General features: G+C 40.5%; 1 protein-coding gene across 1 annotated transcript in view; it reads right to left on the reverse strand.

Annotated features, from left to right (window-relative positions):
• Positions 1–26,926, reverse strand: part of thada (THADA armadillo repeat containing) — a 124,951-nt gene that overhangs the window by 50,387 nt on the left and 47,638 nt on the right. The window contains exons 27-29 of the mRNA XM_074675144.1: positions 23,185–23,274; positions 17,565–17,696; positions 4,494–4,662 (exon numbers count right to left, since the gene is read on the reverse strand). Coding sequence (XP_074531245.1) covers positions 4,494–4,662; positions 17,565–17,696; positions 23,185–23,274 — 391 coding nt within the window. The remainder of the gene's footprint in view (positions 1–4,493; positions 4,663–17,564; positions 17,697–23,184; positions 23,275–26,926) is intronic.

Consider the following 26,926-nt stretch of genomic DNA (forward strand, 5'->3'; position numbering starts at 1 on the left):
TTATTGTTGTTACAAAGAGGGTTTATTTCAGGATTGACTAAAGGTACAATTTCAATACAATTTCAAAGCTTCTTTCAGTACACATTCAGTGACTTCAGCTACAGGGGTGTGAAAACGTGAAAACGTCCAGAGGTGAAACTGGCCCCCCTTTAAATTTGACTTGCAGCAACCATTGACTGCATAAAACATAGACGTAGTCTCCCCATCGTCACCCGTCTGTTTCTGAAACTGAGAATGAAGCACATCAGCTACAGCGGCCATATTGGTAGTGTCAAGGGCTTCGGGTACAGCTAAAGGGCGCCTGTCGGTCTTGAGCTTGAGCTGAGCCTCTGATTGGGCGAGCTCTCTATCTTAATATCCTCTGAACAGCTGAGTAAGAAAAAATTCAACCCCTGTACAGTGTGTGTCAATAGTAAAATTAGCGACTCAGACAGGAGAGTTTTTTGAACCAGGCTGTAAATAGGTTAATTTCTGCTTCGAAGACAGCTTTTTTTTGACTTGGTGTGTTTGTGACTTCAAGTACTTCTGGAGCCAGCCTCAAGATTTTAGCATTTCAGCATTGTCTCATATTCTTGGACTTAGAAGCCAGAATCAGCTTTGCTTTGCATTAATTGGTTGATGGTTAAACAAAGAAATTTTAACAATCTTTTGGACATTTTAAAACAGCTTATAACTGTAAAAAATTAAGCACTATAATTCAGAAATCGAATAGACGTCATCCTGCTCGGCTCGAAGAGAGGTCACCACAAAAAACTGCTCCCCCTGGTGGCTGGCTGCAGTATACCACAAAAACTCTGACTCCCCAGTCATTCCAGATGAGCCATGGTCAAATTTTAACATATAAATACATCTCGTTGTTCTCACACCTGTATGCTGTGGTATGAGGATATTACTGGGTTAAATTGTGTCCATGTCCTGTTTTAATGAAAAGTTTCTTCTTCATTACTTATTAAACTAACTTTACAGCCTCAATCATTTCAGATTCGGGATGCACCGATCCAGCTTTTCTGGTCCCGATACTGATACCTGGGCTTTAGGTATCGTCCTATACCAATCCTACTAGTGTTAAATAATAACCTGCATGCTCTACTGTGGGATAAGACTGGTTAAATAATACTTCAGAATTTACAGAAATGAATATTTGATTGTAAAATTTTATATCTTGTAGACTAAACCACAATTTAGCCTTAGTGTCAAGTTTGGACCGGTCCTTTCCCACCGATACCTGATCCACCTTTGAGGGGCTGGATTGGTGCCGATGCCGATACCAGGATCAGATCGGTGCATCCCTAGTTCAGCTAACACAAACATATGCACAAGATAGCTGTAGAAAGTCTGTAAATCAGTTTGCTGACAAGGGTTATGTACCAAACTGATTCAAAGAAACTTAGTCCAGGATTCTGAGGATGATGACCATCCAACAGGTTCAACTGTGGACAAGAGAGGTGTCAAGTAGGATACACCTGTAAGCAACCTAAACTGGGAACTAAAGGTGGGGTTACAACAGGGTCAGCCTTGAGACGTAATTCCTTTGGCAGTATCAAAATCCTCTACCTTAATTTCTCACCCTGAATGTGTTTTAAAGGAGTAATCTGGATGACTTGGTGCCTGATGTTTCCAGGCACACACTCTCCTCCTCTGTCCTGGGCGCTTGCAATCATACAGGAGCTGAGTGTGGGAAATGATGTGTAGAAAACAACAGACATCTCACTGCCAGAAGAAGCAGACTAAAGCCCTCCTCATCCTCTTTCCTGATTCTGTTGGGGAAATACACAAAGGACTTCATCCGTCCACTCTGCCTCAGACCTCCACAAGCCACGGCTCTGAGATTTCCGCTCAGCGTGGGCAGGGCTAGTGCTGGTGCGTATCGAGAGCTAAGCAGGTGTCAGGTAAGGTTAGTGCCTGCCTGTGTGATGGGGCTGTTAAGCTCACTTGTGGTTGTATCAACAGAGGTTTATGTGTTTGAAGTGATTCCAGGAGCCTCACTTAGAGTCGTCCAAAAGACAGACTCTTTTTAAATTAAAACACAAAGATCAGCTGCTTTTTAAAGCTGCTTCCTTCTGTGATTACACCATTTTCTGAGCAAGTTAACTCCTCTGAAGTCTCGACATCTTACCCTGCAGAGAACGATAATCTAACACACTCCTGAGACTATCTCCTCTATCAGTATGTATGTGTGTTTGTTTCTGAGATGCTCCTTTCCACACGTACACTGCAGACCTCTTTATCTGTATTATCGTGCCCAACCCTCCTCACCTGCATGAAGCTCTGCAGCTCTGACAGTCCTGCCCTACCCAGCCCTGTAAATCTGTCCACATCAGCTCCATAATGCCCCCACCTTCCTGCTCACCTCTTATCTACAGCCTGCTCACAGATGGTCCCTACAGATGAGCAGTGCTCTATGAGGGCTGCTGTCATTAACCACTAAAATCTGAGTCAAACGTCTCTGCGGTCTCTGTGTCACACTGTCAGGAGGAGGCTCATGGTTTTTAAACGGGGACACTGGTATTTCTAAATGTTGGTCCTTCTGTTGCACATTTTGGGCTGAAAATGACAAACAGGCACAAAAAGTTTGGGAACTGGTCCAGCGTGCTACAGCACTAAAGTAATGTAATCCTTGATAATAGGCTGTACATCCTCGAGAGCTTCTTCTTTTTGACCCCAACAGGTCAGACTGTTACACTACTAAGGCCGGGATCCAAGCAAGATTTTACCATATTTTTAGAAAAAAACAATCTCTTATAACGCCTGAAATACACCAGATACATCTGCAGTGTGACTCCGTTTCACTACCTATGTTTGTCAACTTACACCAGTTGCATGTTCACTCCAACAAGCTGTATGACTGACAGACAGCTGGAGTCACATGACCGAGGAGTTCCTGCTCTTTCCCCTCCATTGATAAGCCTCTCTTCATTCATGTTGGGCTGTGAAACCTCAAACCTGTTGACTCCTGGTCTGGCTCCGCTCATTATATCTGTTTATCATTGTAGTCAAGCTAAATATGAACTGATTTGGACACGGTCTGTTTTAGTTTGAAAGTCACTGGGTGTTTTTAGGTAGTTTCCAGTCACAACTTCCTGTCCCGCTTGATCTTCCCAACAATGAATGTATCACAGCTACGCGTCCAGCAAAAATAGGATGGTTGCTTATTACTTGCAACATGACAGACCAGGGTACTGCAATAGAACGATCCAATGTAAGCTGACACATTTGCCGTGACGGAACAGAGACGCACTGCAGACGCATCCAGCCGTTGGACTTAAAATGAGCTGAATTCACCTACAAACTCCAGAAAAACGACTTATTCTAAGATGTTAAGAGGCAAAAATGATGTCTAAGTTGCTTGTAAAAGAGTAAAACAATCCTCTAATGGCAAAGGAAAAAAACAAAGATTGTCAGGTCAGATCAAGAAACCATGAAAAATTTCAAAGATGTGTGTGGATTAAGCAAGAGGGCAGCTTGAACACACGCATTTTGAATCCTGTAGGTTGGATACCTCTGTCTTAAAATCCATGATACTGTTCAGGGTTTGATCCCCTCTGACACTCTGTCAGTAACAAATAAACTCTGGTGTGGATGACATGTTGGAAAAAGACTGCAGGCTGGATTTTATCCAATCAAATCCTACTCTCGTGGGTCCCTTGACCTAACTGCAAGGCCAACTGCCATAATGCCTCACTGCTTTATTACCTTACATAATCATAATAATGTTAAAAAGGTGTGTTTTGGCAGCATGCTGATTTGATAAATGGGATATAGTTACATATAAGTAGTGTTCAGTTAAACTGTCATGTATACTGCCTTACCAAAAAAAAAGTCACCACCAAAAAAAAGGTCACACACTCTGACATTTCGTTGGATGCCTTAAGCTTTGATTATATTGATGATGGTAGAGTCTGACAGCTGCGCAAAGTCTTCCCCAGCTCATCCAAAAGATTCTTGATGAGGTTAAGGTCTGGACTCTGTGTGGACCAATCCATGTGTGAAAATGATGTCTCATGCTCCCTGAGCCACTCTTTCACAATCTGAGCTTGATGAATCCATCTTGGAATATGGTCGTGCCATCAAGGAAGAAAAAACCCATTGATGGAATAACCTGGTCATTCAGTACATTCAGGTAGTCAGCTGACCTCATTCTTTGAGCACAGACTGTTGCTGAACCTAGACCTGACCAACTGCAGCAACCCCAAATCATAGCACTGCCCCCACAGGCTTGGACAGTAGGCACTAGGCATGATGGGTGATCACTTCATCTGCCTCTCTTCTTACCCTGATGGTCCATCACTCTGGAACAGAGTCAATCCGGACTCATCAGGCCACCAATTAGAGCCTTTCTGTCCGTTTAGCCATTACGCTGACTGACAGCAGTCGGACTCTACCATCATCAATGAAGATCTTAGTGAAAATTACTGCCACAGCGAATGGCATTGTATATGTTTCAGTCTGCGTTTGTGGTGGAGTGCTGGTGGTGTTGTGTAGGTGGTGCCGACCTGCAGCAGAGTCCCATGGATGTGGTTCTGTTGGATCTGGGGTCCGGGCTCCAGAGGAAGCTCCTTCAGTAATGTGTGGATGGTGGACGGGACTTGAGTCAGGAGGACGAAAGGGACGAGGGCCCGAGCAGCCATCTCTCTGGTCCGGTACACTGCAGAGCGACCGCATCTGCAACACAGGGAGGCAGTGTTAGAATCATGGAACGTTATTTAATCCTGGAACACGGATACTGAGCTGTTATTTCACTCTTGGATTACGTAACATTGTATAATTTTCATTGATGGAAGAAGAAATAACATTTCCACGATCACAGGTCAGAGGTTCTTATTTTAGATCTGTAACTTTGTTTTGAAATGTTATGTAATGATAGAGTGTATTATAGTTAATCATCATTATTTCTTACTCCAGCAGCATTATGTCATCGACAGTTTCCATGAACAGAAGAATAAACCATGACTGAAGTAGGATTGCTTTTAAAACTTGGACTATTTGTACATATGTTGGGCTGATGTGCTCAGGCTGTTATCCCAAGATTCTACCTTCTCAAAAAATCCCTGAAGATGGACACAGACTCTTTTTTTTTAAGAGGAATAATTTTATTTTGACCAGAAACATTCATCAAAAAAGCCAACAAACTCTGTCATTTTATTCAGATAGTATTCAGATCGATCAGTGCTCATGTTGCAGCCACTGCAGTTCACTTCTCAACTCAACAAATCTACAGCAGAAATGTTGGTTTCTTTTTATCGTTAAGGTGTTAAAATTTGTGAAAGGTAGCCAATGTTTTAAATTTATTAGAAACCCCCATAATTTATACTGTGGGAAGTGAAGAGATGGAAAAAATATCACCACCTTAACAAGACCAGGACCAGAAAGTAAACAAACAAACGAACAGGAAATCACAGTTTAAACTTTATTAATCTAACTTCTGGAGAAACTCTGCATTGTGTGTTACTTGTTGTCCTCAGTTCTCTGTCACCCTCAGGCTCAGACACAAGCTCATGTACAGTATTCATGACGAGGGGGAATGTGGCCCGTCACCCTGAGTGCAGGCTTAAATTAACCTTGTTTACAGGCTGATAGAGTTTCCTGCTCCAGTGTCATAACACTGACATGGCTGACTCCACTGACACGGTGAGAGGACGTGACCAGGTCCTGAACAAGACGAGGAGGAGGTGGCCGAGGAGGAGGAGGATGAAACAAGCTATTAGGCCCAGAGGAAGAGCTATTTCATGTTAAATGTCAGTAAAAAAAAGGATTGGCTCTACATTTTTTAAAGCAGGACTTTTCTTGGCAGGGGTGTAAACCCCACCATCTTTAATTATAGATCTTATATTTCACAACTTTTTTTAAAAAGTTATTTTTTAGTTATGTCTTGTTATCCCTATATTTGATATTAACTTGAGTGATTTCAAGTTTTTTTAATGTTTAATTCTATTTTAACTCTGTGAATCACTCTGAATTCCTTTTGTTGTGAATCTTGGTTTAGTCGAGGAAAAACAGCTCCTGGCTTTGGAATCTTAAAAATTGGTTTAAGTGGGTGTCTGATCCCAAATCTATGTACCCAAAGGCCAGGTAAACCTTAACATTATAGATAACTGTCGTCTGTATGTATATATGATGTATGGGTATCCGATATGTAAACATATGAGTACATGTGAAACCACATGTGTATGTTTGTGCAAATAACTTACTATTAACCTACTGATGTCAGTGAAGTTATGCTTCTACTTTTTCCCTTTTTTTTTCCTTTTTTTCCTCTTGAAATTCTTTTTTCCCCCATATTTTCATTTGCATTTTGTCCTTCTTTTCTTTACCTTTTCCTACACTTTCTTTTTCCTTTTCTTTCCTTTTTCCCTTTTTTTCTTAGGGGTGGGGGTGGGAGGGCAAGGATGTGGGTTAAAAAAAATAAACTGTACAAGTCATCGCATCACTGATATTGTATAAGGATAGACATTTCTGTTGTCTTGCATTTCCTTTATTGGAAGTAAAAATGTTTTTTTTCCCTAAAAAATAAATACATGATAAATAAATCAATAAAAAATGTTTTGGCAAATCATTAGGAACTAATGAGACTCAGAGCAAAATGAGTAAATGTTTACTTATTTTAGAACACAAAGCAGCATTTAGCATCATGCTAATTCTACCTTATAGTCTTAAAATAGGTAGAAGAAAAGGTCCCAATATGTAGTTAAGGTCATATTTCATCTGGTCAACAATTGTCTATCTGCTGTATTGATACTGACTAACCCCTCCTGACCATCAGATTTACACTGAGGTACCGCAGATACTGATTTTTTTAGTTTCTGATGGTAGAAGTACTCACCATGTTGGCTAGAAAAAAAAACAACAAGTAAAAGAAAGCTCTGTTTCGGTTGTCTAGAGCATCACAGTTGCACACACAGCAAAGTAAAGGCAACAGATTTCAGGCTGTAAATTTACAAACTGATTCATCAGGCTTTAACACAGACGTCCTCCTCTGAGAAGGAGAAGAGGTTGAGGAGGTTTGATTACAAAGAAATGAGTACTCAAAAAAGAGCACGTCAGAATTTTTTTTAAAGATAATCTGAATGTTGAATAGATGTTAAATAATCTGATCGGCCCAGCAGAAAAATCCTCTGCTGGTCTGATGCTCCCAAAATAAAAATGATACACAAGAAGCCAGAAACCAATATGAACAATGAACGGCTGTGCAACAAGTCAACTGTCAACAAATGCTGCTCCACCTGCTGTGAGCATGTCTGTGCACACACTCACACACTCACACAGACACACACAGACACACACAGACACACACACACACACACACACACACACACACACACACACACACACACACACACACACACACACACACACACACACTCACACACCTGCAGTCAGACAGACAACCAAAGAGCATCAAACACCCACAACAGTTAGCATTCCTGAGCCATACACGCCTGAACACATGGATTTATGAGCACATGGATTTATCCCACACACGATCACACACAGACACACACACAGAAACACACACACAAACTACCTAAGCCAATTTGTCAATCACAACACTTTTGTAAAAGGAAATAAAAGTTTGGAACAAGCAACAACCCCTGGTCTAAGAAAATGAGACAATGTGGCAGTGCTAAAATCTTCTGTTTCTCGAGTGTCCGCTTGAAGGTGTCTCTGGAAGTACTGGAAGTCACAGACACACCAAGACAAAAAAGCCATTTTCAAAGCAGAAATTAACCTTTTTACAGCCTGGTTCATCTGTCATCTGTCTGAATCGTTAATTTCACCATTGGCACACACTGTACGGGGGTGAATTTTTTCTAACTTGGCAGTTTAGGGGATAAAAAGATTGGGAGCTCGCCCAATGAAAGGCACAGCTCAGCTCACGTGACTGATGGGCGCCTAGCTGTACGGAAAGCCCCCGTCGTTTCCAATATCGCTGCGATAGCCGATATGCTTCAAAATCTGTTTCAGAAACAGACGTGCAGGGTGACATCTGAGCTGCCATCTCAGGTCTTAAATAAATGTTAAAAAACAAAACTTGACTTTTGCATACCTGAGTTCACTGATTCCTGAACATTTGCATCATGTGATATTATCGCCTTTTCGGAGTCTGATAAAAACTCACACCTGCATAAACCTAGAGAGTGAATATCTCATTATCAGATAAAAAAGTGGACATAAAAGAAAAGTAAAAATACATTGAAAGTTTAAACTGACAATTGCTTCAGTCATTTTTTTAGACCATTGAAGTAAGGAATAGTACAAAGTGCTTCTCACAACTTCACCAAGGCAGCACTTAAAGCCTTTAATGCACATGCAATCTCTGGCCATGAGAGTTTCTCTAACAGCACACACTGAACAGAGGATGATTTTATAATAATAACTCAGCAGTTAAGAAGATATTAAGATTATGAGTTTGCCCAATCAGAGGCACCACCCACCTAGCTACAAAAGGCTTCAAACTCTATTTCAAAAATGGATGGATGACATGATGAAAATAGATGATGACAGCTTGTCCATCGTTCTCCATTTCAGAAAGCCTCCACCTCCACAGGGTCAAGGACTGAGCTTCTTCAGCAGTCTGTTCAGTCTCTGTCTCCTGGATCATGTCTGCTCACACCAGGTGAAGCTCTTCCAATGTGGCGTTGGTGTCTGATGTTAGCTCCGTTAGCCATGTCTGTGAATAGCATGATGCTACTCTGCCCTCTGGTATTCCATCTGTTACTGGGTTAGCATGGCTAGCTTGTCCATCTTATTGGAGATAAGGACAGGTCGATGTCGTCACTTCATAGCTCACACCTGAGAACCAGCACGTCGTCCTCACCTCCTTCTCCTCACCTTGTGGGAAAACATCAGGCCTTGCACCAGTTAGCATTGACATGCTACAGGCCGCTAACAGCTAAATTTCACATGTAAACGATCACTGATGCACTGTGGGGATGTGATTTTCACAGGCAAAATGTCCACTGTCCATGAAAGGTACTGCGGTTTCAAATGGTTTATTTTTTATAGAGAGCAAGCAAACAGAAGGAACAAAAGAGCATGGCTCCTGCTACCTCTCCCGCCCTGGTAAAAAAAAAAAAAAACATGTGCCCACCCTGGCGCATGCTGGCCTTCTGCCACCTTTCTACTTAAATAATCTGTTGTGCCCACAGTTATTACTACCAAACAAACAAAAATAATAATTGTGATGTATGTACAAAACATCTAGTTATACTAACTAAATGACTAACACAAATAAATATATTGAACCCCAAAAATCTACTTTAAATTAATAAGAAAGAATAACATGGATAAATCTAACAACTAATACAACTCATTAATCAAAAATTAAAATAAACCACAGAATACAAAAATAAACAAATAGCTTCAACACAACAGAATCACATTCAATCCCTGCACAGAGAGGGTTTAAAGCATTTCAAGAAAACTGCTCATAAACAAAATGAAGAAAACTAAAAACAGTCTGCAGGAAGGGAAACAAACCCTCCATTTAGTCGGTTGGCATCAGAGTGAACTTTCCAAAGAAATGTGATATGAGGAAGGAGAGTTGGGAGGTGGCAGAGGAGGTGAGGAGAGATACCTGGACTGGATATCACAGCACATGAATTACTCTCCTGAAGGCAGAGAGCATGAGGAAGAGGAGGAGGAGGAGATGTTTGAAGACATTAAAAATACTGTTGGGTAGATATGGAGACGTTAGTGGAATGAAGCAGTCGTTAATCATGACGATAAATTTTCTCCTCTGTATCATCCTCCCATTTTTACATCGTCATCACCATCCCCCTCCTCGTCACCATCCAGGCAGGTGTGACGCATGCATGAGTGGGGAGGGTGAGGGTAGCTGAGGAATGTGAAGCCTCTGTGTGGGAGAGGGGAGGATATGGAGATAAAATCCAGAGAGTTATGAGGCCTGATGCTCTGGGCTGTCAACAGAGGAGGGGCAGAGTTCATTTAATCCTTAGAGCTGGGTGGGGGGGTCACATCATTTGGTGAAACGAGAGGGTAGACCGTCATCGCCCTCATCAGACTCGTCCTCACACGCCTGGGGACGATGGGTTGGGGGTGAAGAGAAACACGGACGGAGCCAAAGAAATTAGAGATGAGCTATTTTTAACGTTTCCAACATGTGGGATCGTTTTGGTTCGACGTGTTTGAGGAGGAACTTCTGACGGTTACTGTTCACCTGCTACAAGCTCACCTCAAAGATTTATCTGAAATGACAGAATATCTTTTTGTATTTTTTTGTACATTCCTCACTTTGCACTTTGAAAAGCTTGGCACAATAAAAGCTCTATGTGGAAATTCGTAGTTTTCTAGTACAGACACTCTGCAGTCAGACTAAATTTCCAGAGTAATTATTCAAATGGTTATTTGGCGTCAGTGGTTTTCTTCAATACAGATTGCTGAAAAGTCTGAGTGAAGAGCAAATAAGGCCAAACACACTGTCCGAAATACTATCCACTGCCCCGCTGGCTCTCATCTGAAGACAATCCAGCGATTTATTAATCTCTATTTATAACTCCAAAATAATTGAGATAACAGGCTGGTCATGGACGCTGTCTCAAGTTTCAGTCAAACCGTAAACAATGACCAGAGGACAGAGGAGGCTTTTTATTTGGATCGTCAGTTATCCTGATAACTTGCTGCTATGACCAGACGCTCTAAAGAGCGATTAATTCAAATCTCAGAGGAAAATAGCTGAAGATGAATTCTGCTACTCATTCAGACCAGAGTTTCCATCCAAGAAAACAGAATAAACATTTGGCGTCTTGCTATGCATGTCAGCACTGAGCATACACTGGGTCCAAAATGAGAAGCTTCTCCTTATTTTACTCTACAAACATAATAAATAGACAAGCACTTTTAGCTTTTCGTAAAAAAGTGTTTTACCTTTCCAGTGTATGTCTTTCATGTTAAAGGGATAGTTCAAGTTTTTTTTTTTTTTTTTTTTTTTTTTCTAAATGGAACTGTATGAGGTACCCTTCAATATTAAGTGTTTTACCTACAAAGGCTGCTAGTCGCCTGGCCTCCTTTGTTAAAAAAAAAAAGCGGCCACTGAACTAGACTGCAAGCCTAGGCTAGAAACCACCACAGACGGAGTCAGCTTTACCACACGATTTAGCTATTTTGTTTTCCAAAATTAAGCAAAAGTATTCTTCTTAGTTAAGGTGTACATGATGGTATTTCACCAACTCTACTTTTTCTGTCAGGAAACCCATTTAATTTTTACATTATTCAAAAGGCGGGTACACACTACGGGATAACAGGGCTGATTTTTGTCCCGATCTCTCCCCTTATGATCAAATCCAGCAAAGACCAGAGTGTCTGATGACATCATGTGTGATTTTCCTGTGGTGTGAGGTGTGTTAAGAGTGATTTTTCTGGTTGAAGCCGCTCTGAAGGCCTCAGATTCAGAGATCGTAGGTAATGAACATGCTTAATCTTTGCGACCTAAAATCCTGTAGTGTGAGGGGCGCTCTGAGAGGAGCCTAGCAGGTATGACATGAAATGTCACGTGTACCGGAGCAAAGCCAATCAAGACGCGAGCTGACTCAGCTGACTGACCGAAGAGGATGATATTGAGCATGAAGAAACTGAAGCTCTGCTGAAGAATCTGTTAGTGTGTGGTGTCCTCAGAGTGCAGACCACACACTGAAAGATCAGGAGAGAGAAATATTGTGCGATCTGTCTTTTGTTATCGTCAAGTGTGTGGTCTCTAGATGTGTGAAGTTTTGGAGAATACTGCAATGTGTACCAGCCTTAAGACATGGTACACAGATGTTCCTTTGACTCCAGCAAACTGATCCAAAGGAAAAAGAAATTCAGCCAAACTAAAGCATAAATGACAGGGCAGACCACATGCTGTACACTTTGTAGGGATGTCCTGATCCGACACACTGATCGGTAACGGTGCCCGATATGGTTATTTTTGGAGGACTGGACAGCATCAGATTTTGTTACATGATCGGGAACGTTCCAGTTTTCATGTGTTTCCCGCACCGTCACGCTTTGCAACTGCTGTAAATCAAACGACGTCGCAAACATGTCCGCTGTGTGGGACTACTTCTCTTTGGAAAGCAATGATAGTAAAACAGCGTCTTGAAACATTTGTAAAGTGAGTGTTCCTCAAGGAAGTACCAACAGGCCTCACTTTGATACAACAAATATGATTCATCATTTACAATGGGATCTATCAGAGAAAGGTATCAATAGTGGACCGGTATTGGATCAGTATCTGCAAAACATATCATGAAAAAATCGAATAGGATGGGAAGTCAGAAATCTTTTTTAGGACATCCCTAATACTTTGTACTCAAGACGACACCTTTATAACCATAGTTTATAGAGGAAGAACAAGACTCATCAGGACAAAGGAAAAGGAGAAGAAACTAAGCTAGAGCAGAAGAAATTGAGTGGTGTTGGTCTGTAAATCGTGATGCTAAGAAACATAGAAAACTACTTTCTGCCACAAGTAGGAAAAGAAAAGTATTTCAGAACCTTTTTGAATCAGATGATCAGTGAATCATTTAAGTCTGCATCACTCACCAACTACTGCTCCACAGTATTTGTCCCCCCAAACTTTCAAATTCAGGAGTTGAATCAGAAAATCAGGGAAGTCTAAAGGTCTGCAGAGTCAGTGACTGGCTTTCATTGTTTTGTTTTTTTTTGTTTGTTTGTTTTTTTAATTGTACAGTGACACAACCCATGGTCTGGTCTCACTACACAGTCAGCTAAGGCTTATATGCATGCAATGATTTTCTCTCATGTCAAGTACTGCAATAAAACCTGGTCACATACAACATCAAGTACAATAAACCCATCATATCTCTTTTTAAGAAGGCAGTAAAATTCCTAAACAGGAAACCGTTTCATTTCCATTATCGTAATATCTTTAGTAGGTTAAATATTTTAAATTTGGACTCTTACCAAATATACTCTAATGTTTGTCTTATTTTTAAGGTATTGAATGGACTTGCTTCCCCACCATTAAATGATTTTATTCAAAAAAGGAACTTTAACATTTTGAAACAAAGTTAAACATTGGTTCAAAACAAACCAGTCATGTAATCATACATAATGTTCATCTCTTACTCCATTGCTGCTGATGCTGCTACTGAGAGCTTGATTTTTTCCTGTTTTTAGATAGATTGTGAGTTATCAGTTGTTTACACATTGTGTCTATCTTGTTTGTTAAAACTGTGCGTTTTTGTTTGCTGTCTGGTGTTGTTTTTTTTTTGTTTTTTTTCTGTTTGATCACCTGCCTTAGGACAACAGACAAAATTTATCTATTGTGCTAATTCTGGCATATTTTCAATAACGTGTATAGCAAAATTGCTGATTAATGTGCACTGTCCTAATCAAATTATGAAATTTATAATAATAACAATAATAATTTTACCCTACCAAAGCACACTGTGTTAGCTGCAAAAAGGAAGATGAATAAATTTTAGCACCTAATATTGCCTAAAATTCTGCAAACTGAAATACAAGCCATCAAACTTCAAATATATCAGTGACATGTACATCATAGACCATATTAGCTGCAGCTAAAGGAACACATATGTGTTTAACGATACGTGTGATGGGCTGGCAACCTGTCCAGGGTGTACCGTACCTCTCACCTAACAATACAGTGAAGAAAACAGATGCGTGGACCTAAGGAATTTGAATATAAAAGCACCTACCTTTAGCCTAAACCATGAAAAAGTTATGACTAAGGTAGCAATTTGACTGAACTGATTATAATCACAATTTCCTCTTCAACATCATCCACTGATTGGCTCGCTAGAACTTTAATTGATATACACAAAGAAATAATTATATTGTAAATTAAATGGCAGATTAATCAATGATCTGTTTTGTTAAGTCTTGTCTGAAAACACAACCTAATGTCTATAATGCAAAGGTTTATGTGTGTACATAGAAAGATTCCTAATTTATTCTTACTGAGTGTGTCTGTCAGCTTTTAAACCCTTCAGCAGTCATCTCTTCATGGCAGGTTTGAGAGCATGGGGTTAAAAGGGTTAAAATCAAAAGACTTCTCTCAGGTTTGTAGCTGAATCAAAATGAAGGTTTGTGAGTACACCAAGTCAACGAGTCCTGTGAACATAAGTAACCTTTATGTGTGTGACTCTGAGATAGCAGTAGAGACTTCAGGTCTATTTGCAGGTGCAGCACATGAACATGTACCAATAATATTTGCAACTCTCTGCAGCTCAGGAATGTAAAAAATGAAGTCTGTAACCTCAGTTTCCCATTCGCCTGAAAGCTCTCCTCCCCAGTAAACACTGAGCTCAGTTCAGATAAACCCGGTCACTATCTCACACAGCTCAGACACACACAGCCCAGTCACACAGGTGTTTAGTCTCTGCCAGCACAAACAGAGGCAGACACAGAGAAGGTTTCTTCTTATAGACATGTACAGGAGTTTGTTCTTTTATGAGCTGGACGATGACGAACGTTGAAAACACCGAAAGAAAACTAAAGCCAGATATTTTTTTACAAAAGCTTCGGTTTAAATCGAACTCAGAACAAACACTCTGATGTTTAGTCTGCACGTGTTTTGTCTGTGAGATTGTTCTGAACTTAGAACGAGTTCTGCCTTCAAGAAACGTTATCACACTCAGAGAGCAGGTGTGTGACCCTCTGTGGTTTGATAACCAGCTCTGATGTTTCTGTTAAAAACTGTCTATAGGTTTTATTTGAGCTGACTGGAAACACGTTGTGTTATCAGCAGAGCTGAGCTGCTGATAACACACATTCACACACTGCTCTTTGTGCCACAGGTCAGTGTGCTGAGCTGGGACAAGTTTTGAAACACACTTTTAAAACTCTCTCTGTCATCTTTAAAAGTGAGCTAGGTCTTTTATATCAGTTCAACCAATATACCACGATAAATCTAGAGAAAGGTCATTTATTGAGTAACAGTGTCTTTGGTGATCAAGGACGTAAACAACTCTTTTCTGCACTGAGCTTGGTACAGGGCAACGAAAACAAGTCAGGCAGAAGACTTCTCAACCTCACGTATATCAATATATTCTGACTCTCTCAAACTTGTTAGTATCACAGTGTAAATGAGTGTCCTGGGTTTGCCTTACGGTGTATAGTTAACAAGAAACAGAGACTTGCACAATACAGAAACAACCACCTTTTTATGGCAGCCAACTCTCCACACTGTAAAAAGGGAATCTTCAATCAGTTGAAATGATGTAATGTTTTTCATTGATCCAACTTAATATTTTAAGTTAAGGTTTCCAGTGTATTTTTGCAGATCATGTCAATTTGAAATTCTGCGTTGCTACAACGAAAAAAAGGAAACAGTTGGACCATCTTAAATTATTGCTTCAATTGGTCACACCTAAATAAATTAAGTTCTTTGACATTAAGGTAATAAGTTCAATAAACACAACTTTACAGGTCAAATGAACTACTTATTTTAATTATTCTCAAATCAACATTTTGAACCAATCCAATTCAAAGTTTTCAAAAGTTTTCAGTTGTTTCAACTCATAATCTGCAAAACCCAAAAGGAAAAAATCGTGGGTGAGGAGGGAGTGCTGTGGATATGAGACCCTGCTGAATATTGAGATGCTGTGCGGTGCGGTGTGTCTGTGCACCATGGCACAGACCTGCTGGCTGTCAGTGGTCCAATGCGTAGTCTGCCTGGCTGTGCCCCACGACACTGGCTGCCTGGGCTCCACGGCAGTGAGGGCTCCAATTAAAATACTCTCTCAGTAATGGTAATTTAAATATAACTGAAGACAAAACCCAGTTTGTCATTTCTAATCATAATTTTAGCCCATCAACACATCTCATTTATAAACATATAAAACATTAAACATGCTTAAAGGTACATGGTCCATGCCACAGGGCACAGACAGCAGGTCCATGCCACAGGGCACAGACAACAGGTCCATGCCATGTGGAGCACAGAAAGCCTGTGTCCTTGGCAGGTCAACATCTTAATGTACAGCAGGGTCTGATATCCACTGTATTCCCTCCCCACTCACTGTTAAAATTAAGTAAATTCAATAGGACGTAAGGTAAACTTTACAAGTACACATAAAGTAAACTCAACTTAAGACTATTAGTCATATTTACTAACCTTTTTAGTGCAATTATTTTCCTAGATTCTTTTAATTAAGCTCGACTCGTCACATTTTTACAGTGCAATAAAGTATAAAAACACCGTGTCAGATTTTACTTTGAGGTTTTTCAAAATACTGAGTGAAAACAACTGAAAACTTTAAGTTGGATTGATGCAAAATGTTAATGTGAGAACAATTTAAATATTTAGTTCATTTGACTTAATCAATTGTGTTTATTGAACTTATTTACTTCATTTCAAGTAAATTAATTTTGTGACCAATTGAAGCAATAATTTAAGTTGGTCCAACTGTTTTCTTTTTTTAGTGCAGGTACAAATGGTTCAAAAGGTTAGTACATGCACCAAACACAGGGCAGCCCGTTACATTAGCATTAGCAACCCCATGGCTAAAATGTCAGCGGTGTGGAAATATCCTTAACAAGAAAGGAAAAAAAAAAGTCTAATAGCCACTTGCAACAATGGCAATACAATTACTTTTCAAGGATGTAGCATTCGAGCTGCATTCAACCACATCTGAAAGTGAGCATGCAACAGGTTGTTACACAAAACGTTGGGCATGAAAAAGAAGGATGAATATCCTTAAGAGAGTGAATAGATAACAGGGGAGGAGGTTGAATTCATCACTCTGCACAACCAGCCCATGGCTGCTGTAAAAACTGCAGGTTTATTTAGTCAAGGCAGCAGAACCTGCTGCTGATTCAGTGGAGCTGTGGATACTGAACACATGCTAATGTGACAACATATCTCGCTGCACACTGGACTGAGTCCAGCGTGCACTATTGCACCCGAACCAACTTTGATGGTCTCATAGAGCAGAGCACAAAATACAGAGAAATGTTGGCGTTAGCACAATGATAGCTGGACTAAGTTAAATTACGTCAGCTAAAGACATTGTTTGGTTTATTTGTTTACCTTTCATATTTTTGTGAAAAAGGAAAAAGTGTGTATTTTCATAATCAGTGAAAATATAAAAATTCAACAGGGACTCCATACAAGTAGATATTCCATATTACAAAACCAGTTGGAGGTTTGGAGCCAAAAAAGCAGACAGGGGGTGGACTGATATTCCAAATTTTTTGGTAAACATCTTTCTGATGGAGGAGAGGGATGAATCTGTGTGTAACTCCCTAAAAAAGAAATTATGTTGAACACTACATGAACAAAATAAGACTTAGTATATATAACCTTCTTTGAGCTCAGGTTTGCGTATTTTGATATTTTCATATAAAAAGTGATTCTTTGCTTTGTGGCTCAGTTTGTTGCTCATTTTGTTGCTGTGCTTTAATACAGTTGTTGAAATGTAAAAATAATATGATAAGAGATACTGAAGGAAATTATGATGCAGAATGGCTCTAAAATGACAGAACTCGACTGAACAGGTTTTTCAAAAGGGTATCCAGTTAAGGTGTATGTGTAAACCCTTGGGACTGCCTGCTGTATATCTGTGCGCTGTGACACCCACCTGATGATGAAGGGCATAAATGGAGCGAGTCCCAGAGGTGATGCTGATCCATCCATGGGGGACGGGTAGAGTCGACTGAGCACGAGCAGTAGCAGGAACAGGCTGGGGTGGAGCTTCACCCGACCGCTGTCACTAAACACAAAAATATTGATCAGTTTTAGAAAGATATCTGTCTCACAATACGGCATGAATAATGGATGAGACGTTCAGGTAAGAACAGAATAAGTTGAGCTACTTGGTGGTTTGAAGTTTTCTTCTTTTCTAACTTGAATTTTATGATTTTTTTTAAGGAAATGTAGACTAATCTAACCAACTAGAGAAAAAGGATCAGATCAAGTGCTTAAGTGTTCCCTGAACATATGAGTCTTCAGACATCTCTAAAAAGTAGAAAAGGACTGTGGATCGTATAGAGTTAGGTAATTCATTCCACCATTTGGGAAAAACAGAGGAGAAGAGTCTGGCTAGTGATTTGGAGCCGCGCTGGGCTGGGAGCAACAGGCGTCTTTCACACGCAGAGCGTAGAGGGCCGGAAGGAGTGTAGACCTGGATGAGGGACCCCAGGTAGGCAGGAGCCGTTCTTGTCAATATTTTGTAAGCCAGAAGAAGAGCTTTAGATTCCTCTTGATCTGAGGGGCCTGCTCTACTCTTTGTATAACAACGTTCAGGAGTCCAACAGTTTGGTTTTCCTTGAACAGCCTTCATGTGTGTGTTCCCATAAGCAGTGCATTTAGAGTAAGCACACTGGATTATTGGATTGATATTGTTCTTTGATCATTATTCTCTGGTATAGCAGAGGAGCTGATTCACATCCTCCATTTGGTTGACCCTTGTGTCATCTCCTGTTGTTCTGAAATATGCTGCACACATAAAATGACTAAAGCGTTTTCTATTTTCTGATTAAACCACTGACACAATACAACATGTCCCATCAGAATCCAGACTGAAATTAAACCCTTAATTACACCCTGCTTTTTTAAATCTGCACACAACCCGTACAGTCATCGTCATCTCTCCTCTTTAGCTCTATCCAAAAAGTATCCCTGCCAACTGAGTCAGAGTGGAAACTGTCCGTCTCTGCCAGCGGTTTCACAGTTTCACTCTGACACCCTCGCACAAAGGGGAGGAGAAGCAGACGAGAAGGCAAGCAACAAGGGACAAAAATCTTGAGTATCAGGTATGAGGAGTGGAGGAGGCTTGTGATTTGTCTAAAGACAGCTTTCTGATTTTTAGATCGCTGAAGAATGAAATAGATGATGTATACCATGGATTGCATAAACATGTACGTAACCACCGCATTAAGTCAACAACTGCTGCTTTGAAGCTTTGAGAGTCAGGAGTCATCATAACTGATGATTATTTAAAAGGGAAAAAAAAATCAATAAAGGCATCTTAACCAGAAATTAGGCTGAGAGGTTAAAGTGGAGGTACTGTGTTTTCCACTATTTTAAACATGTTGCTATATGTTCTTACATGGTAACTAGAAAAGCACTCAGAGCGCGCGGACCTCCACCAAGCATATTGTGATTGTCACACAACAATTTAGTCCTACTTTAATGTTATACTCCCTTTCAGCAGACTGTCTGCTACAATTTGGTGTTAGTTGCAGGTTTGTACAATAATTCGTTTCTTGACAGTGTTTAAAATTATGATGACCCAGTACATATTTCATATTTCAGATCTTAGTATCCAGAATATTACCAGGATCTGGATCTTACTTTTACATCTGTCAGAAATTATGGTGACCTTGTCTTGTATTGTTTTGCAAAGCAATCCGACCATTTATGGTGGAGTAATATACACATATGGTGAAAACAGTCATATCTCACAATGATTAAGAATCCTTTAAATAATTCCCGGATCCAGACGGTGATCCGGATCACCTCCAAAGTTTAATCACTCCTTCTTAATTCCATTTTGAACATTTCCTACAAATTTCATGAAGTTCCATTTATTACTTTTTGAGTTATGTTGTTCACAGACAAACAGATAAACTCTCCCCAAAACATAACCTCATTGGCGGAGGTAAAAATCCCTAAAACTGCCTCTAAACTGATCAAAACTGTTCTGAAACAAATAGCACAAGACCTTCATGAGATTTTCATGAGATTTTCTAAACAAGTTGAAGTCACTGCATAAGGATCTAACTGGTTAATGTCATTTTGGAGGGCAAGCCTCAAACACCAAAGTGTGACTCCAGAGGGCTAGCCAATCAGAGGGAGCAGGGAGACTTAAAGAGACAGCAGTCAAATGAAGACAGAGGCTGAAAAAAAAAACGGTTTTCTAAAACACTAGGGTGAGAAAAATGGGGATTTGTTTTGAGCTGTAAATTGTGTAAATCTTCTACAGGGGTACCTGAATATCAGTATCAAGTCTTAAAAACAGAACATCACCCCATCTTTCAGTTTAGTGGCTGTATCTCCAAACAGCTGGAGCCACAACCCTAAGTTTGCATATTAAAATTGTAACACTTCTCTGTCACTGAGGTTACCGCTTGGTATCAACTCTGTCAGTATCCATAGATTCAATTGCAGTCAGATTTCATGTCTATTTTGGCTCAAAATTTTTTGAAAACATTAGTTAAACAGAGTTAAAGAAATGATCTTTTTGCAATATGAGAGTATCATAGAGAAACAATGTGGCGTGTCAGTCTGTGAGGCTGCTTCTTTGAGTGTGGGTCAGGAGATCACTGTGTCTTCAGGGTCCTGTAATTAGCTCTGTGGATCTCAGAAAACGAAGCTAGAACAACTGACCTCCTGTGAAAAACAACTTGTGCTTTTCATTACCTCATTCAACAGCACACCCACAGACACATCCACTGGGACAGCATGGTGGGAAATGTAATAGCAGCCCAATTAGTAACTAGTCTAATGTGTTTAGTGTCAGTTTAGTCGAGCAGAACAGGACAGGATGTGATGTCAGAGAGAGGGGCCGTGTTGGGACACAGCTGGAGGCAGAAACACTCGGCGGAAGCAAAAGAGACTCAGTGGTGTTTAATGGCTCATTCAGACTCCAGGAGATCTACCTCGACTGCCTGTCTGCCCTCTCTCACCCCAAAATCCTCCATCGTGTCCTGCACCCACCAGTTTGACAAAAAGGTTATTTCAGGTGCACATCTTTTACAGAAAGTGGAAAGAGGACACTGTCCCTACAGGTTGTTGTCCTTCATGTAGGAAGCAGGAGCTGAAAAGAGGTTTTTGAGTTCACAAAAGCTTCAGCTCAGCATCAGCAGTATTGTTGAGAAATTTAAAGAAAAGCACTTAAGGGTACAAGACTTCTGCACACAGTCTATGAGAAGTCAAATGTGACCTGACTATGGTCTGAATCAACACAAGTATAGAGCACACTTTTCCACAAAGAATGTTGTTGAAAGGCTCCAGCATTTTAGTGGTACATCTGAAAAGTGGCTGATTATGCACTGCTAATAATGAAGACTAATAACTAACAGCTTGATACAACTAAAAATACAAATAAAAACACAGCTAGAGGCACACCTTGTCCTCACACAATGAGGGAAGCTCTCAGCATCTTATCAGCTCCCAAATAAATGACTAACATACACTCACCGGCCACTTTGTCAGTCACAATTTCTAATCAGCCAATCACATGGCAGCAACTCAATGCATGCATAGATATGGTCAAGACGATCTGCTGCAATTCAAACCGAGCATCAGAATGGGGAAGAAAGGTGATTTAAGTGACTTTGAACTTGGCGTGGTTGTTGTTGCCAGACGGGCTGGTCTGAGTATTTCAGTAACAGCAGAGGACCACACCGGGTGACCCTCCTGTCAGCTAAGAACAGGAAACTGAGGCTACAATTCGCACAGCAACACCAAAACTGGACAACAGAAGATTGGAAAAATGTTGCCTGGTCTGATGAGTCTGGATTTCTGCTCCACATTCAGATGGTAGGGTCAGAATTTGGCCTCAACAACATGAAAGCATGGATCCATCCTGCCTTGTATCAACGGTTCAGGCTGCTGCTGGTGGTGTAATGGTGTGGGGGATATTTTCTTGGCTCACTTTGGGCCCCTTAGTACCAACTGAGCATGGTTTAAAGTCCACAGCCTACCTGAGTATTGTTGCTGACCATGTCCATCCCTTTATGAGCACAGTGTACCCATCTTCTGATGGCTACTTCCAGCAGGATAACGCTCCATGTCATAAAGCTGGAATCATCTCAGACTGGTTTCTTGATCATGACAATGAGTTCCCTGTACTCAAATGGTCTCCACAGTCCCCAGATCTCAATCCAATAGAGCACCTTTGGGATGTGGTGGAACGGGGGATTCTCATCATGGATATTCAGCCGACAAATCTGCAGCAACTGTGTGATACTATCATGTCAACATGGACCAAACTCTCTGAGGAATGTTTCCAGTACCTTGTTAAATCTATGCCACCAAGGATTAAGACAGTTCTGAAGGCAAAAGGGGGTCCAACCTGGTATTAGCAAGGTGGACCTAATAAAGTGGCTAGTGAGTATATTTTTCTGTTTGTTCTATTACTTCTTCGAGTTAGCTGAAAATACTTTTGGTTAAAAAACATAAACATCAAACTCAACACATTCACTGACATGGCACCTCCATTTTTACAGAATAGACCAGCAGCATTTCCAGTTTGAGCAGGATCTCTGCAAACGGCTCACATACTGTGCCATAGCTGCATGTATGAGTTAGCAAACTGTATCACTGCATGCATGACCATTTGCCTCCTGATAAAACTTGTTACGTGTTCATCCTTTGCCCGGTGTTTGTTCCAGGGCATATTTAATGGGGACTACAGGGACTGGGGATTACACAGCCCATAATATATATTTACATGGACTCAAAGTACCCCCTTATAATTCTAAATCTCATTTCTACAATCTGTTGTGTACTGTGACCTATTTTGGGAATGCACTTGTACTGAAACCACTAACAGCAGCCCTCTCTTCTGCTGTCCCGCCGTGTGTTACTGCAGTGTGGTGTGTTCGCTCTGTTTGGGTGGCGCGACGATGTGGGAAGTCAGAGAGCCCAGATCTGGTTCCGTGGGAAATTTGCTGATGTTTTAACAAGGGCTGAAGGGAGTGAGGGGGATTGAGAAAGAGCCGGTCTGAAGGAGCAGCCAATTAATTGGATCCATATTAAGATAAGGCCGCCTGGGGAGCTGCTGGACGACACAAAAGCTTTTAGAAATGCAGTTTGAGCTTAGAGAGATAAGGCCAACGAACCTCAGACGACTCAACTCACCACTGCAAAAACACTGAACCAAATGTGGACAGACCATTTAATCTGTTCGCTCGTTAGGTCTCAAGCTCTGAGCAAATAGTCTGTCAGCTGAGAACGCTCTGGAAACAGCCCACACAAAGACTCAATCTAGCTGATGGAAGAAACCTGCACCACTTTGTGCTCAGTCCTGTCTGGATACAGGACACAGAAAAATTTGCACTGACTTCACCTTTCCCTGGCTTTTCCAAGAAGCACTGAGGCATCTCTGAATAATCAGCTTAAGGGAGTAAAAAATCTGACTTATATGGCGTGAATGTGAGGAAAATTAAACCTATAAAGGGATAAAGGAGGTGTGAAAAGTCATGGCAAGGGCTGAATGCTGCATGTGTGTGGATTAAGGAGGAATAGGTCACCTTTCCACCGTGGCTGCAGCCTCCTCCAGCTGGTTCAGCAGGAACGGATAGAGAGCTGGGAAACGGGTGAAAAACTCCCGACCCGTCATCCTGTGGAGCGGGGAAAGACAGAGAGACACAGAGCAGTAAGGTTTTGGACAGAGGACTCCAATGTACACAAATATAAGCATTTGTGACAAACTATGACCTTTTATAAAAGAAAAGATTGGTCAGAGTTTCACCAGCTGTGTGAATTTGACTGATTTTCTTTCTTTTTTTTAAAAATTTCATTCTTTCTTTTTGAAGAGAGCAACCATTTTACAACCAACATATTACAACGGCTGAATTCAACAAGTATAGTAGGGAAAGGATATTTGATATTTTTCCAACAATTTAGCTCTTCAAGGTGTTTTTTAAACAGCTTAAGAGATACAACAGAACATGGAAAGGTTTAATTTCAAATTTGCAAAAAAAGAAAAACCGAGAGCAAGCCAAAAATCAAATAGTGATCAAAATAAATAAACCTTATCTTCACTCCTTAACTCAAATAAAATCAGGCCTCACAGGTTTAACATATTCTAACCCTAACCCTAACCCTGGACCAGATTCTATAAAATGATTCTTTCTGAATTTGACCGTTTTTCAAACAATCAAAGGCAGCTGACAAAGCCCTGAAAAAAATGATCCAAAGATCAACAAGAACTGGCACAGAAATGGTTACATACTTTGAGTTGGCACCAAGCTACTTTCAGGAGTTTTAGATTTGAGCTTTCCAGCTCTGTCTGTGTCATGATTTCTGCTTGTTTTGTTCTGTATTTTCTTTGTGTTGTCTGCCTTTGATTTCCTGTTTCTCTTTGTAGGTTTAGAATGTGTTTCATGGCTCATTTTATTAATCTTTTATGAGATCACCAGTATGAAAAAATAACAGAGTTTAAGGGTTTTAGTGCAAAAAAATTAAATATAAGCCTCCAACTAACTGAATAAACCTGATCTACATCTCCAAGGCTGTAGATCACAGTATTAATGGTTTTAGATGACAGTTATTGCATAGTAACAAAAAGTGTTTGGAGGAAGTTATGTTTATCACTTTCACCCTCTCAGCACAAAATAAAACCTACAGCTGAATTTGAAGGGAATGCTTCTGTTCTGTCTTTGCATGTATTTGTAATATGACCACTTTTGAACTTTTTTTTTTTTCTAAAAGGTGAATATTTCTCAGGTGCAGAGAGCATAAGCACTGTAAAATAATGACCCCATATTGTAAGATGTGTTAGCGTAATGAGCTGAAAATAAACAAGCAGAAGTAAAATAAATCATCAATAGCATGTTTTATATGAATATCCTACATCAGGCTTCATATTCTTTTGGACACAGGCAGGACTCTTTAATGGAGCCTCCTGGTACTAAGCAAGGATAAAACAAGCAATGTGTAAATCTTTTTTCTATTGCTTCACGAACCTGTGTCCACGGATCCATGATTCATGCCTGATGAGTTGCAATGTGTGTCACTGTGTAAATGTGTTATTTCATATCCAACCTAAAGGATGTATGTAGCCTAGTCTGTGTATAGAGTGGACAGCGGAACTCCACCATTTGCCATTGTAGCCAAAATACCCCATCACAGGCTCAGCCATTGTCAGAGTGACTGTGAGGTATTCTGGGAGAATCTGAGTGGAGCCGGGTGACAAACATTATATATATATATATTTTTTCTTTTGAGAGTCCTATCAGTTCTTGACTCCACCTCCTGACATATTTTACAATCCCTGAAAAAAATACACGAGAACAGCAGCTGTCCATCATCGTTAAATGTAACGTAGAACCTTGTTTTTAACCTCTTATAAGTAATGAAAATGACACACTTCAGATAAAAGAGACTTGAACATAAGGCAGACAAATAATATATTCAAATCACCACAACAATCAGACATGAGAAACATTTCTATGAGGTGTATTTACATTTCTACAAGGTGGGACCACAGTCCATCTAGAATGACATGGAGCCGGATTTTTGACCTATACTGCAGTCAGCCACCAGGGGGAGCAGTTTTTGTGGCAACCTCACTTGGAGCAGAGCAAGATGACGTCCATTTATTTATTTTTTTTTTTTTGAACGGTGTATTGTATGTAGAGGAACAAATGTGTGGTGACCTGATGTTTGGTTGATGACACTGATGCAATTCTCAGCTGTACAGCCCTAAAAAATTGTATCTCATACTGACTGGGAGTCAAAGTGTGATGAATCTTGTGATATAAGCAAATTACCTGCTGAAATCATGTTCAACATAAACCAGATCCGATCCACCGTATTCAGTTGTTTCTCCCAAGGGGAAACATACAGGTAGTAAAAATGAAGCCTGTGCAGAAGTGCTTAATGTTGCTGTTTGTTGAGAATCCACTTGAGGCTGGCTGCAGAAAGACCGGAAGTCACGTACACACCCAGCCATAATAACAGACTTTTACAGTATCAAAAAACATATTTACAGCCGGGTTAAAAAGCGGCTTGGGTCTGAAACACTGATTTCTCCAACAGCACACACTGTAGGGGGGTTAATTTTTTTTCTATCCCTGTGGTTTAGAAGTTATTAGGATCATTTGATTGTCCAATCAGAGACACAGCTCAGCTCACGTGACTGTTGGACGGCCTGTAGCTGTTAAAAACAAAGCTCACATCCGGCGTCAAAGCAAATGTGGCTACGTCTGTGGATTGGCTTCATTTCATGATATCAGGAACAGGCGATCGACGTCCTGGAGACTACGTCGATGTTTAATACAGTCTATGGTTTCTCCTCATCTCTTCAAAATTACTATTGAGTACATGTACATGTAGGCTGGTATGGAAAGAAAACATACAAAAAGGATCACCTGGATGTGCTTTCCTTTCTTATTTTAAGAGCCTGATTTAAATCCTTTACTCTCATTGGCCTACTGACTGTTGACACTGGATTTTGAAACCAAATACACCAAAAAACTTCACACAAACTCCTATCCAATCATTGGAGCACTGAGAACACCTTTATAAAGTGTGATGAGTCATGAGAAATTAAGTAGTGAGATGAAATAAAGACAAATATGACTGATTTACTAATAAAGATAAGCTGAAGAAACACTAGAATCAGAAAAGGAAAGATTTAGAGTCGGTGTAGTGAAGCTCTGGGGGAGACATGACCGTGATCCAAATCCCATGAACATAAAAACACTGCTGCTGCTACAAATAAACACTATCACTGCGTGTGTGTGCATCTAAACAACATCATGTGCTGTGGTCATGTGTGTTTCTGAGACACACACACACACACATACACAAACACACACACACATATACACACACACACACACACACACACACACACACACACACACACACACACACACACACACACACACACACACACACACACACACACAAATGTCAATAAAATGACAAACTTTATATTTAACACTCGCGGTCCTGCTGCTGCGACCGCCATTCAGCCTCAAGGCCAATAAAGTTTTTATTTAACTCAGCGCATCTAAATCAAGTCACTGCTAAAGGAAAGAGGTTTACTCTGCCGGGCACACAATCACAAGACCTCACACACACACACACACACACACACACACACACACACACACATACACACACACCGCTTGGCTCTGATTCAAGTCAGCAGCGAGCTCTGTCATGGTAGGAGTGTGAGTCATGTGTGGAGATTTTAAAAACCCCCTTTCAACCTGGGTATGACACACTCTTCACCTCGCGGGACCTCACCTACACGTGCGT

The sequence above is a fragment of the Halichoeres trimaculatus genome, unplaced genomic scaffold (assembly GCF_033239565.1).
Source record: "Halichoeres trimaculatus isolate MK-OKI-2021-1 unplaced genomic scaffold, fHalTri1.1 fHalTri1_scaffold_8, whole genome shotgun sequence".
In the NCBI taxonomy this organism is placed as follows: domain Eukaryota; kingdom Metazoa; phylum Chordata; class Actinopteri; order Labriformes; family Labridae; genus Halichoeres; species Halichoeres trimaculatus.